General features: G+C 44.9%; 1 protein-coding gene across 1 annotated transcript in view; it reads left to right on the plus strand.

Moving 5' to 3' along the window:
- The window catches only part of LOC133954625 (polypeptide N-acetylgalactosaminyltransferase 18-like), a 79,516-nt gene that overhangs the window by 51,020 nt on the left and 13,005 nt on the right, over positions 1-15,491 (plus strand). Inside the window, exons 5-8 of the mRNA XM_062389039.1 lie at positions 5,518-5,715; positions 7,289-7,403; positions 11,849-12,034; positions 13,014-13,151. Of these exons, the coding sequence (XP_062245023.1) occupies positions 5,518-5,715; positions 7,289-7,403; positions 11,849-12,034; positions 13,014-13,151 (637 nt within the window). The remainder of the gene's footprint in view (positions 1-5,517; positions 5,716-7,288; positions 7,404-11,848; positions 12,035-13,013; positions 13,152-15,491) is intronic.

Consider the following 15,491-nt stretch of genomic DNA (forward strand, 5'->3'; position numbering starts at 1 on the left):
ACACAAATATTGGCTCATGACATCATAAACATCATAAATTGGTCTAAGCAAACACACATGATGTGATTATACATTATCATTTGCACATGCAACAATGAAGTGAGATCTTATCACAAGTTGTCACGTTGCATTTGAAAACCTGGTGTGAGCTTGTGTGTCTCAGGATGGACGTTAACAACCGGTCTGAACTGGTTGAACTGGAGAGTTTTCAACTGCACAATAGTTTTATGGTCTTTTTTTTGTCCGTATTGCGCGATTATTATTTTTGTATGCCTCAGCAGGATCATTATAGCTGCCATTTAAAATTCATACAGCAGGACGGTCACACTTACTGGTGAAGGCAGAGACAGGAGTGAAAGTTAGACGTCATCCTGGAGTCAGATTCTGACACATATAGAATAATATCATCAGCAACAACATGTAACGTGTATTGAAAAACGATTCTTAGACCTTTGGTGGGAAAAGAGGTTTTTAATTTGGACTTTTGCAAAGAGCATTTTGCACAAAGCTGGAAAACGCCTGTCAAAAGGGTTAAAGAGCTAAATGTGGACGGACTATTTGGACACACCCACATGAGGATGATAAAGCTTCAACATAATCAGAACTTTGTAAATATCTGAGGCGTCTGCGACTCCCTCTGCTCGACAGTTGTGATATTCGCCTGCAGACGAACTGTTTTAAATAAAAGACCCAGATTCCTGTTTGATTGGAGGTGGCAGGCGAATCTGTGAGGAGACCTTCAGAGACGCTCCGGTGCTCCAGGAGCTTCTGGCACAAAGAGTCGCCTGATCCGGTTTGAATTAGAGTCATGAGATGTTTCAAGCTTTTTGGAGGCGACAAAGAGCGAAGGAGACGCACAACAGACACAAGAGGATGAGTTAGATTCTGAAGGAGACGCACAACAGACACAAGAGGATGAGTTGGATTCTGAAGGAGACGCACAACAGACACAAGAGGATGAGTTGGATTCTGAAGGAGACGCACTCAGGACGACCTTTGTACCAAGAGACCTGTAGACGGGTTTATAAATAAGAGGGATGGTGTTCACACATGACAGATTGTAGATAGAAGTGTTTGTACTGGAGTGAATTGTGTGTGTCCTTCATGATGTGTGCCTCTTGTGCGATGGCGGCTCACAAACGCATTTGCTTTAAATTTTGACTTTGTTTCAAAATTGACTGATTTGATTTTAGTGATCAAACGTGAAGGACTTTATGTTTACATATCTTTTTTCCTCCTTCGATGATCCTGATAAAAACGTTATTTCCATTTTAATGAGGAACATTTTCCATTTACTTGACACAACTCTCACCTTTAACCTTTAAAGAAACGGAGTTAATAGCAACTTCCCGTTCCGTCGTGTTGACACGCAGCGGACATATTTCCTAATGAATCCATTAAATCGAGTAAGTACTGGGAGTAGTGGTTAATTACTGACCTCATTAGAGGAGCGGGGCCTGGTTCATCCATCACCGCGCTGAGGCGGCTGCGGCTCCCGACACGTTCTCCTCCGAACTCCATTAACTCCTCCGACAGGATCAAGTGCTGTTTTCTTTTTAAACAAAACTTCAATGTCAGTGCGTCTGAGCTGTGACACCTCCGCTCCTCCAGGTCCACTCGCTGGAACTCCTGCATCCAGCAGCAGGGATGTGTGTGTGTCTGTTAATCATCCTGACAGGCTGAAGAATTAGGACACACACAGACACACATCTACACACAAACGCAACCGCTGCTTCTCGTGTGCTTCTGTTGTTCACACGATGAGTGTGTCTGTTGCGTGTCAGTTGTGTGACTGCTCCTGCGTGGATTTCTGGTGTGATTTCTGTATTACACAAATTGAAGTTTGGCAACCAAACCCCAGGATTCTCCGGGATTTGAAGCCGTGGATCTTTCCGTCCTGCAAATAACTATACAAACATTGTTTAAAACAATATTCTACAGAGTGAAATTGACTCTGTGGTGAGAGATCATGTAGAAGAAGCAACCCTAACCCTAACCCAACGTAACAACTCTAACCTCAACGTAACCACAATCACCATTTTCCCCCTTATCTTAACCAGAACCTCAGAAACGACATTTAGCCTAATACAGACCTGGCTCTAGCCCACACACACTCTCTCTCACACACACACACACACACACACACACACACACACACACACACACACGTACACACACACACACACACACACGTACACACATAAAGACACACACACTTACACACAGACACACACACTTCATCATAATGCCTGGGCTGGAATCCAGAATAACATTTGTTGCTGCTGTGTTCCAGATTGAACTCGAAACATTTGCAGGGTTTTTCACCCCCCCCTACTCCTCCACCCACTCCTCTCTCTCTCTCTCTATCTCTCTCTCCCTCACTCTCTCTCTCGATACAAACACACACACAAACACACAAACACACACACCTCCCACATATTACCACAGAGGCGGCGTTCGTCTGTGACTAATGAAATCATTTGCAGAGAGACAAAAGAACTCAGCTGGAGGTGAATGTTATACATTTTGTCCACTTTCTCTTAAACTGCTCCATTTCAATCCATTTCAGTGTCTTGTTCTCTACCTGGTGATGAGTGCCGTGAGGAGCTGCCTCTGTAAACTGTGTGATTTCACCCGCTCTAATCAAAAGAGGTGATAACCTACAGACCTCTCAATCCCCTGCTCCCTTCCTTTGTCTTCCTCCACAAACACCTTTCCTCTGAATCCTGCTCGTTCCCTCCTCGGCTCTGAATCCCACCCACCCTGTCACACATTATAATATACATTTATATATATATATATAAACGTATATGTTCTGTTCTACGTTGAGAAATTGCTGTATAATTACCAACAAAGCATCGTCTGCTTATCTGCATAATCGTTCACTGACTTATCTGCAACGCCGGCTATTTTCAAACACAAGCAATTAGAGACAGTTTTCTGTTCCAGTGATTTCCTGACTCTGTAATCACAATAATCCTCTGCAGCTCCTGAACATGTGACCAGTCGTCATCTGCATGTACACAAAGAACATCAGAGGACAAAGTAATGACATGTCTGCTCATGCCAGTGGGGGGGGGGGGGTTGAGGAAGAGGAACCAAATGTACAGACTCTGCCTCAGAAACACATTGAGTCCTCTGTCTCCTGCTGACTTGACAACAGCAGACTCAGTACAGGGTCAACACACAATACATCGCACACAAGCTCACAACACAAAAGATGAATGCAAAAGCCACAACAACACAACTACAAAAGCCAAAACACAAATCTGAGGCTTGTTTATTAGAGTGTTACGGTGCACTCGGCGCACCTTTACCGTAACACCTCAAATAGACGAGCATAAACATTTAATCGTCGATGATGATATGATATCTACAAAAACAAAAACAATATCAATTTATCAAGTTCAAGTTTTCTTGTGATTTATAATCTAATTTTAAACTCAGTATAACTTGAGTCACGTGATTTTCCCTGTGATCTAAATTAGAAAAAAGTAGATTTATTGACTAAATTAGCAATTTAATTACTAAATCTAATAAATTATTTTTTTCTCTTTTACATATAGTTAATTGTAGAAACATATGTTTTTAAAACGTGACTCTTGAGGCCACCAGAGTTTCTTATGCACGTTTAGAACATAGACTGTGAGTAAAGACTTTCAATGCATTGACGTTCACCTTCGGTCTAATCTTCATATTCCGCTGCGGGGGGGGGGGGGGGGGGGTGGGGGACTTTATTCCAGGTCGATATGAAGTTTGAGCTGTGAAAACTTTACCTTGACTGGCGCAGCCGCCTTTGATGTGGAGGTCCCACTAATTGGTTTCCTACCGGATTCTCTCCCACTAACGAGATTTGGAGGCTTCCTGTGTTTTCACGTCGTTTCAGTGTTAATGTGCAGAAGAGAGGAAAAGGAGTCGAGGTTCATCTTCTAACGAACAAGCTGTGAGCAGAATAAACAAGTTCCTCCTGCTCTCTGGATTTATTACTTTACCTCTGCAGGGCCGAGCTAGTGAGGGAAGGGCAGTTTGTCCCTCAAGGCTCCCGTAGAAAAGATGTTCTTCATCTTTCTCCTGACCAGCAGCTGCAGTTTGAAGCAGATAAGAAGTTGTTTCCTCCACATTCTCTCATCAACTACATCAACCACACGTTGGGATTCTTCTTCTCCATCAGAGAAACCTCCAGCACTGAGTCCAGTCTGATATCCAGGTTCTCGACCCTGGAGCTCCTTCACTTCCCTTCCTGTGAAATCTAAAACCTTGGGAAAAGTTTAGAAGGCCGAGATCCTCTCCAGGATGCTCCTTCTGGTTCTGGCTCCTCTCAGAGCCTCGGTCATTGATTCAGCTCCATCCTCACGGCTCACTGGTGGATTGACCTTCTTAATCCAGTCAGCGCTGAGGATCCACTCCTCCGCTTCCAGCCTGGACTGACAATCACTCTCTCCCTTCTCTTCCTCCTCTTCGACTCTGTCTTTTTGATGAGGATTTATTTTCACTTTTTGCTCGGGATCTAGATGAAAGGATTTGATCTCAGCCGAGCGTCATACTAACCTCTAGAGCCGGTGAGAAGCAGAAGTTGTAGAAGTTATTGTTGCATTCAAGTTGATTTCCCAGAGAATAATTCACGATCAGAGGATGGATATTCACGTGCAGCTTGATTTGATTTAAGAGATGGGTGAAGGATGAAGTCTTTGATCTTATGTTTGTTCTCCACATGCAGGTTGGTGTTAAAAAGCTCGAGCTTGTCTTTTCTTTCACTGAATGCATCTGTCTGTGGTCCTCTGCTGCTGGACACAGAACAGACGGTCGGGGGTTTGACTCTGAATCAAACGCGCTGCTTCCACAAAGACTCAAACTGCCTCCGGCTGCAGGACACATGAGAACCGGCTCCGATGCACTGGAGCACATGTCGTCTCACATCCTGAGCTGCTGGGACTCGGGTTGGAATCGAGCACAGAAACCCATTTTCAAACCAACAAATTATTTTATTATGGACGGGTTTGACAATAACTGCCCAACTGCTCATTTTTGCTTTGAATATTCACAAAACAAATAAACTATCATGTATCATGGTTTCATTTACTCCCCATCCATCTTCAGATGTGTTGAATTTCCAACTGGGTGATTTTTCCCTTCTGCTATAATCACTGTAATGAATGTAGATCTTAATAAATCACATGAGGAAAAAAACGATCTCCTCCAACTTCCTAATCTGAGTGATGTTGAACTCGGCAGATGTGTTGCTAAGGAGCAAGTTTGATTTTATGAAAATTAATTTTTTGGGCTCTAGAAAAAGTTCCCACCATCGTATTTAGACATCAAACTACAAGGAGACACTGTTGTTCATGGAGACTTTTTAAATTCTATAATTTAAACTCAAAGAAGAAAAGGTCCTGCTGTAGCTTAATATATTTATTACAAATATGTGGCGTTATATAATGTTTAATGTTATAATGATTATTCCTTCAGTTGATGTGTTTGTGCTCTGGATTGATTCTGATCCTCTCTGTGGTGCTGCAGGGCCGAGCCCATCCTGCAGCGGATAAAGGAGGATCGAACCCGCGTGGTTTCTCCCTCGTTCGACAACATCAAGTACGACACCTTCGAGATCGAGGAGTACCCGCTGTCCGCCCAGGGCTTCGACTGGGAGCTGTGGTGCCGATACCTCAACCCGCCCAAGTCCTGGTGGACGCAGCGCAACCAGGCGGCCCCGATCAGGTGAGCACAGGGAGGGGGAGGGGCTTTGTCCTCAGTTATCATGAAACACCAGTGAAATATCAGTGCAATATTAATTCTTAATCATCTGCCCACAAGCACATTGAAGCAGGTTTGATACTATCACCTACTAAGCTCATTATTTCTTCAATAAGAACCATTAAAACCACAGTTCCAATGTGATTATTATATACAAAATAAAAGTAAACAGCTCACATGTGCTGCAGCCGACTCTGGAGCTTCCACCCTGAGATGTCTATAAAGATTCACATTGCAGAATACAACTTGCTCAGATATCCTGCAGAGCAACAAGAGAGAAAAAAATAAAATTGCAGACTCGACAATATTTCCAGGAGGTTGTTGTTGTTCACAGAGAAAATCAATGATGCAGATTTGTACAAACGCTGCTCAATACTGAACCGGAGGAAGATGAATTGCCCCAATTATTATTCTTTCTGTAAAATCTTATTTTTGTCATGAGTATTTAGTCACTGGGTGTGTTCACCAGTCCCCCCCCCCCCCCCCCCCCGCAGACAGATGTCAGGGTTCTAATATGATCGTCGAGCAGTTTGTTGAGAAGAGACTAATTTCTGATTTAAATATAGTGTTTATATCATTTATTATATAAGTTTAATTTGACTATTTAAGTGAGTCTGTCGGGGCCTTGTCCCAAGTTATTGCCCCATTTTCATTTATTTGATTGATTACATATTTCAGATGAATGATTAGTTAATCTAAATAAACTGTAGATTTTCTCTCTAGTGATATTATTAAAATAGTTTAACGGTCTCTAAACTATTTAAATTAAATAATTTAAATGTCTTTCCTACCGTATTATCATAACTGATTTGTTGATCTATATCAGTCACGTCTAAAGTCGAATAGGATCCAGAGATATTTCATAAAAAGCATTTTTGAACCATGTGTAATGTTGAGTTCTGACTTTTTTCAGCCTTCATGATGTCGCTTATACAAATTGATTCTTTATTTGTATCCTGACACAGTGTAAAATACATAACCCTGATGTGGAGCTCTGAAACGTGAGATGTGATTTCAAGGTGCAGTTGTCATGAAGCTGTGGAGACATTAGTTATTTCTATGAAATCTTTTTAGTGTTTCTGTTTGTTTGAGAGAGAAATTCCTCCGAACACGCAGCGTCTGCAGCGCGGCTGTATTTCATATTGATAAGATGAGATGTGTGAATTCTAATTTGAGTGACATTTTCCCTCCCGTTGATTCGGTCTGATGTTGAGGGAGGAAGCTTTCCTCTCTCTCTCCAGGGTTCCCTCCACATGTCCTGTTGTGTTGTGTGAGGCAGCGTGTTGACAGCGGGATCATTTGTTAGTCTAATGTATACTGCAGGGTTTTCATGAAAGTCTAATGTGTATGTTTACATCATCAAATGTGCAGCTCACTTGAAAATAGATCTTCGGGGCCTCGTTCCGCAGTGTGGGGCTAATTGTGGGTTAGAACTCTGCTCGTGTTCGTGTTTGTGTCGAACATTGTTTTGCATTTAAACTCTCGAGCGATTTGCATCTTGTTTCGTGCAAAACATTATTTCCTCTGCTATTTTTAGGAGCCCGGCTCTGATTGGCTGCTTCGTGGTGGACAGGAAGTACTTTGAGGAGATCGGCCTGCTCGATGAGGGCATGGAAATATACGGCGGAGAAAACGTGGAGCTCGGCATCAGGGTGAGTTGGTGTGAGAGACTTTATCTTATCCACCGTAAATCAGCGGGAACCTCGTGCAAACGTTTCTACATGTTCCTGCCCCCCCCCCCTCCCAGAATGCAGTGCTTCACGTGTGCTCAGTGTGGTGTGTGTCTTGTGAAGCTGCTGTCAGTGTCCAAACTGAGATGTCCTGAATATCAGCAGAGATGAAGAACGACCTTTACTTTGACAGAACGTGGTCTTCCTCAGTCAGTCACATTACTCATGTGGCCATGAGGTTAGATTCAACTACATACATTTATTATAACGACTCTATATCTTAATCTTACCTCAATCTGCCTTTGGCCAGAGTCCCCAGAGAAAACCCACACAGACACAGATGGAACATGCAAACAGGAAAGACCAGGCTTCACCCCAGTGCTGCCATGAAGTTCAATATATCAAAGTAATTGCATACTATATGAAAGTGTGTGCAGAAGGAGATGTAACCGTGATTAAAGCTGCTCGGGAATCTATGCACAGCGTCTGCAGCCTCCACAACGATCTCAGCTGCAAACCGGTCCCCAGAGGACGGCGTCTCTGCAGCAGCTCCGTCCTCGTGGGACAGATTTGCAGCCTCGGCTGTTGGAACAGCTTTGGGACTCGACAGACGCTGGAGACAGCCGAGAGAAAGTGTTGACTCGGGCTCGGGCGTGGAGTGATTTACGATCGCTGACGCACGGGTTTGATGATGAGCCCGGGCCTGGCTGGTGCTGAAGCTGGTGCTGGTTCTGGTGCTGATGCTGGTTCTGGTGCTGAAGCTGGTGCTGGTGCTGGTGCTGGTTCTGGTGCTGAAGCTGATGCTGGTGCTAAAGCTGGTGCTGGTTATGGTGCTGGTTCTGATGCTGGTGTGTTGGTGCTGGTGCTGGTGCTGGTTCTGGTGCTGGTGCTGGTGCTGGTTCTGGTTCTGATGCAGGCGAGCCACTGGGTGAACAACACATCTCACCATGAGGAATTCACGATTCTCTGAGGCGTCAGCACGTCGGGTCCAGATTTAGTGGACAGCTGTGAGCGATCGATGATGCTGCAGCTTAAAGAGAAGATTGATGTGTTATTGTTGTTGTGTGGCCTCACTGTCATTATCTCTCACTGCAGTTGTGTTTTGCTGACAGCTGGTGCCGCCTCCTTCATTTTCCCTTTATTCCCTCAATCTTACCTTTTCCAATAAATAGAGATTCTCACTAACAGCCGTCAACAAAGTGCAGAGCGACATGAAGGAGGTGTTCATGGAGCCTATGACGATAAAAGAAGGAATCTAGAATTGAGCTCATGTGGATCTGAACCACCAGAGATTATTATAACCTCCAGGAATGTGATGCCCTGCTCCCCCGTCTTCATGTCTCCACTGTGTGTGAGGCCCCGTCTGCAGTGAAGGGTTAATGAGCAGGAGCCTCAGACTCACACTGTGAATGATGGAGCACTAAATATTCCCTTTAAAAACGGCTTTCACCTCAAATCATAAACATCATGTGATGTCATGAATATAAATCACCAGATCCGCCCGAGGTTTAGAACGTCCTGGTGTTTCCGCGCCTCTCGGGTCATCGTGTGTTTCTCTGACGTGCTGAGTCGACCTCCTCAGTGGGACGTCACAGGCCGATGAGGCTTTTCTCCCGAGCTCCTCGCTGCTCTGTGGCTGCTCTGTGGCCGCTCTGCAGAAGCTGCTCTCTATTATCCGGCTCCTTCGTTCCACCGCAGCTTCCCGTGCGGAGACAAATTGCTCAAACACCTCAAACGGTCGTGGCTCAGTGCGGCAGGAGATCGGGCGACCCTGATGTTTCTCTGAACCACATCAGATGATCCCTCCCGATCTTCACTTTGCTCTTCAGCTCCTCTCTGCAGCCGGGACGACAAACACTGAACTGGAATGAAGCCGTTTGAGCCGAGAGGAACTTTCATCTCCTTCAGTTGGACATGTCTTCCCTTTTCTAAGTATCTGCCTCTGAAGGTTGATAAGCAAAAGAAAAGTATTGATTGAAGTACAAACTTAAATACTTGAAATACAGGGGAATAATCTGTACTTAAAAATATTACATAATCAAACTCACCTTCCCGACATCCGGACAGATTCAAACCTCAATGGACGATAACACAGTAAAGATGAATCCTTGTTGTGTATCTGTCACAACTCACTGGGACGTTTCCTCCCATGCAGCCGCTCTGGAGACGGTCAGGAGATTATCCAGCTGCAGGTCTGAGATCAGCTTTATGACAGAAACGACCTTCAGAGGGTCACTTTTTCATTTGAGTGCATTTTGAAGTACTTTCCCTGATTGCAGAGGTTGTATTAGTACTTACGGGTGTGTCAGCTTGAGTACAGAACGTGGGAACGTGTGGGGCCGACGCTCCACAGGAAACCACGACTCATCCGGTCTCGACCCAGCGAGACACACACAAACACATCATCGTTGTCGGGTTTTATTTTTCACAGCACATTAACTAGAAGCACACGAGGAGGAAAAGTCAATATTTCCACTTCCTTGCAGTCGGCTCTGTGAAACTCTTTATTTCAGATCAATGAATATGTAAATCAGCCGTGATATTTGGACAGAATCAGTTCCTCACACGTCTCCAGGGCTTCGCTCGTCCTCCACCTCGTTCTTCACGTGAGCTCAACCTGAGGTCGGACTCACAACACACTCGGCCGACTCTCTTTCTATTTCCGTCACACCAAACACAGACGTCTTTTCTTATCAGCCAGGATTCTTCTTCCATATCTCCGGCCTGCACACTCCTGCTGTGATGGAGCTCGCCTCACGTGCGCGTAGAATAATATTCTGCATATTTAATGCCCATTGTCTCACGCCGGTCATCCCCGGAGCAATTTATAATTCATTCATTTGTTGTCGCCTCGCGTTTTTTTCTCATTAAAACTTTTAAAAGAAGCGAAGACGACAGAGGGAAAGACGATGAGGAGTGTGAATGGGCTTGGTTCAGTCTGGGTGACACACACAGACACACACACACTCACAGACACACACACAGACACACACGTGCATCTGCAACTAAATAGCAGTGACGTTTCGTGATGCCCGAACATGACCCTGATTTCTCCGTTGGGAGGATGATTTTTATTTAAAGAGGAGAAAAGGCTTTTGGAAAGGGATGAGTCAGGCGGACTGAGAGAAGCAGTCGTTCTCTCCCCCTGTGTTTCACTTCCTTTATCTTCCCTCTGTTCTTCCCACTTTATCTCCGTTCTCCTTTATCCCTTTACCTTCTCTCCGCTCCGTGTTTCACACTCTTTCTAAATCCCTCCTCTTTGTCTTCGCTTTTCCATTCTGCCTCCGCTCGCTCTCTATCTCGCCCCGCACACCCACTCGCTCAGACAAAGATGGTCACACTGGAAGAGAAGCTCGCTCTGCTCTCACCCGGTGTTGTAAATCCTTTATGGAGAACACTGAGGTATTTCTGAGGGAGGCATGTATTATCCCAGGTTTTGGCTGGAGTTGTGCTCCTGCCCGGGCGCCGGGCCAGAGCCAGTGCTGTGGAAGGATGCTGGGAAGCGACTGGCAGCGGGGATTAGAGTGTGAACACAAACGAGGAGCAGGACTGGAATAGAGAGTACAGGCGTTTCCAATCGGCTTCTCCGTGTTAGTGACAGAAAGAAAAGGCTTCTGAGGAAGATTCAAATGCAAACAAGTTGTAAAGTTTGAAACTGGATGGAACTCTCTGTCAGTCACATGGCATGCACCCCCCCACTGATGCTTAATCGTCTTGATGTCTCTAAATGATCATCAGCTGTATCGAGGAAGACTTGAAACTAGACATTGAGACATAGATCAGTATTTTCTCAAAGACTTCTGTAGAAACTGAATTCTTTTAAAAGTCGTGGCGTCACCTCCTGCTGGTCATTTGAGAAAATCCAGGTTCCTGGCTTCACGTTCATGGTCCCAGAGGCTACGTTTGCTCTTATATACAGTAGATGTGTTTTTTCGTTATTGTCTAGATTGAAGCACGTTAAAGCAGGTTCTATTAAACGTGTGCAAATCGTCTGAATAAGGACGATTGTCTGGTTTCCCACAGAAGAGTCAGAGCTGTTCCTTCACCAGAGCTGCGTTCTGCAAGACGTGAAGAAAACAATCGCTGCTGGATGTTCTTACTCAGATATAAAAAGAAAGCACACAAATGAGGCTTTATTTACTGCAGCTATGGATGTAGGTACCTGACAAGACTGAGGTAAGATGGAAGAGCTTTTATTTTATGTATCACGGTGGCTCGGCTTGAGTAAAACATATCTGCCAGTTCCCATCTGTGCTCCTGTGGTGATTCCTTCTCCTTCTCACTAATTCTATCAAGCAGCTTCAGTCACAGTAAAGATTTAATCCCCTTGTTAGAAGACACAGGATTAACTGGCATGCAGCTGGCACATATCCATATCTTTATTGTGTGTGTGTGTGTGTGTGTGTGTGTGTGTGTGTGTGTTGAAGGTGTGGCAGTGTGGCGGCAGCGTGGAGGTCCTGCCCTGCTCCCGGATCGCCCACATCGAGCGCGCCCACAAGCCCTACACGGAGAACCTGACGGTGCACGTGCGCCGCAACGCTCTGAGGGTGGCGGAGGTGTGGATGGACCAGCACAAGAGTCACGTGTACATGGCCTGGAATGTTCCACTGCAGGTAACACACACACACACACACACAGACACAGACACACACTGTGCTCACTCTGTGCGTGGGAGGATGTGTGTGGGTATAATTGCACTCGTGCTTATTTGTGCTCAGAATCTCCAAGCAACCGTCACAGAGGTCACAGAGGTCACGGTGAATCCGTGGAGCGTGAACGCGGTTTGAAAACAGTTTTCAGACAGTTTGGATTTAAAGGAGAGGGAGGCTGTGGACGAGGGGGGCTGGAGGCTTTCACATATGAAGGAACTCAGCTGGAGGGTTTCCAGTCAGACGTGTTCACAACGACAGGAACATCTCCAGAGCTTTCAGACGAAGAAGCTGGAGGTTTAAATTCAGCTGCGGAGGTCACGTGTTCGTTCTCTCCAGGTTTACGTCTGCGTCTGCGTCTTCTACTTGTCCGGCTCCTCTGAGATGTTTGTGAGATCTGGTGCAGATCCAAATTAAAAGCTTGATCCAGCAGATTAGAACGTGGTTTAATCTGAGCCGCTGTATGATGACAAAGATCTGTAGCCAACGTGTAGCTGAGATAATATGAATATAATTTGTCTTTTTATCCACCGTTTATTCTTCTGCACTGAAATGGCATCGCTTTATCATCTCCAGGGGGATTGTTCCAGTGAATTCCTTCTCAGATTTGGAACTCTCTTCATCATGTGACTCCTCTTCCACGTCTTCCTGCAGTTTCCCCTTCACTTCACTAGTCATTGATTTGTCATTATAACGATGCAGTGACGCCTGAGGCTCTGACCTCTGCTCCTGCTGTTTATGATTTCATGCAACAGTGGAGATTAAGCAGTTGAAGCTTATTGTATTTATTGTGAAGCTTTATCATAAACAGACATATTTGAGCACAAGGTTAATAATTATTTTGCAGAGAAACATCTCAGCTTCCTCATCTGATCAGACGGAAGCTGTAAAAGTGTATTATTCTAACTGCACGTGTGGGTTTGGGTTTATTTCCTTTCTCCAGAACTCGGGAATAGACATCGGGGACATCTCTGAGCGAAAGGCCCTGAGGTCCAGACTCGGCTGTCGACCGTTCAGCTGGTTCCTCGCCAACATCTACCCCGAGCTCCGGTCCTACAGCAACACAGTCGCCTACGGAGTGGTGAGTTTCACCGGATCTGAACCAGGAGGCCACACGGAGGAAAGCGTGGATCCCTCCTCACAGTTTAGGAAACACCACCCACCTCATACTGTACGTCTCCACTCCGTCCCCTCTGGTGCTCACACTCTGAGAGAAGCTCCTCCGAGCAGAGCATCAATATTCAGCAGAATTTTAATTCATTTTGAAATAGGAACAAGACTCTCCTTCGTTAGCTTTATCTAAAATTAATAAGCCAGGCCTTTGTTGTGGCAGCTTAAAAAGCAACGAGTTGTGAAAACGTGTGAACATGTTTTTCTCTATTGTCACGTTCCACCCAATAGGAAACAATAATCTATAAAGACCTTTAATTACAGCCTCACACAATTAAGATGTTTTTATTTAGATAAAGAACAGAGCTAGAGCAGTTAGAACAAAACACGAACATCATCAGGATATCAAGTTATGAGCAGACATAGAGCAGCCTGGGGTTCGATATGAGAAGAGCTGCTTCTGCACATGAGCTGCTGCTGGTTGCAGTTTTATTGAGAAACTATATTTAAATTATAAATATCTCATCGTTCCTTTTGGACAAACCTTTTCTTGTTTTTAAAACATGTTGCACAATCCTGATATTTCTATATTTTATATTGTTTGTTGTTTTCTGCTTTGGAGAGATCAGAGCTGTTGTCTTCGTCTTCTACGTGTACGGCTCCTCTTCTTCATCCTGAGATCTTTGTGTTCCTCCAGTCTCACGTCCACTCGCCCACTCACTCTCTCTCCCTCTCATTGTCCCCGTTAACACGTCCTCCGGCTGAAACTTTTCCATTAACACTTAACGTGTTCAAGTTGTTCTACCTGTAGAACATTAACTTTTCCATTCAGGTTGATTGAGCAGGAGGTCACGTGACACCTGCTGCAGCTGTGAGGGCTCTTTTCACAGCGAGGCCCTGAGAGCACAAAGCTCTTTACTCCACTTAACTCCAGCGTGGTTTCTCCTCTTCATCAGCCAACTGCAGTGGGAGAGTTTTTGTATAATTGAAAGAAACGACAGGAAGTCAGAGCCGAATTATTCCGGTGAGGGGAGAAGGAAAATGATTTAATAATTCAACTTTCTCTTTTGGTCTTGTTTCAACCTTTTAAACACGAGTGGAGAGAAGATCCAGTTTGAGTCGTGTCTTCTCCGAGCTGGACTTCATCTTCCTCTCAGCCTCTCTGAGTCTCTGCAGGACGTCAGCTCTTCCTCTGGAGACAGTCAGGGGACGTTCTGAGTTGACGGAGGAGAAAGAGACAAACGAGTCTCCGGCTCTGGAATCAGCCGCGGCGCCACCTCCCGTGTTTGTTGTTGGATAAACACTGGAGTCGCACTGCGAGCTGGATGCAGCTGTTTGTTGACGGGGGCTCGGCTCCGGGCGCTCCAGATGAAAGCGTTATCACAGTCTGAGAGATGTAGATGTGAAGTTTACATACTCGACATAAAACAAGCTCTCACAGGAGATGGGAGTTGGAGGGAGAACAAGTGTTCTGGTGCGATACCATCTGTGGAGATGTTTGTTCTCCCGTCTCCTTCGTGACACCAGACAGAAGCTGCAGGAGCGCTCGACATGCACGAGGTAAATATTGAACAAACAGACATATTAGATGAGGTTCCTCAAGCTGCTTGAAGTGGAACACAAACTGTTTTCACACCTGGAGCTGGAGTTCAACATACTGACTCATGATAAGTTCCTCCAGATGTTCGCTCCTCACTCCAGATACCACTGAGGCATTCTTAATTCTTAATAGTCATTATTTGGACTTGATTCTTTATTGATTTATTGAAGTTATATTTTAGTTTATGAAACGTGAACACATGGACATACATCAGTTTGACAAGAACACGCTAATTATGAGAATAATGAACTTGACGTGTACAGAACCTTTAAGTTTGATCTATTTCCCATCCACCAACATGGAGGAGGCATGGTTTATGACCTATACTGAAGCCAGCCACCAGGGGGCGATCATCGTGGAGCGATCTAACTTTTTGTGAAATTGTCAAATCAACCATATTTCTAGTTTTGGATGAATTGTCAGGATATGTTTAGAAACTCATAAATCAGCAAAGTGTCTTCATCCTCATCTGTCAAAATCAGGCTGAAAGTTGTGTTGTGTAGTTTTAACCTCAAGCATTCACACTGCCGTTGTGCCCGTGAGCAAGACACTGAAGAGCTGAGTCTGACTCTCTTTATGAAATGGAGCAGAGAGGGAAGAGACTTTCCCTTTTGGGATTAATAAAGAATCTGTATTGAAAGAGTATAATATGTGTGACAGCAACGTGAGATATTGATGAACGAGGCTTGACGGTGGATCAGGAGTCAAACT

This window comes from Platichthys flesus, chromosome 6 (genome assembly GCF_949316205.1).
Source record: "Platichthys flesus chromosome 6, fPlaFle2.1, whole genome shotgun sequence".
In the NCBI taxonomy this organism is placed as follows: Eukaryota; Metazoa; Chordata; class Actinopteri; order Pleuronectiformes; family Pleuronectidae; genus Platichthys; species Platichthys flesus.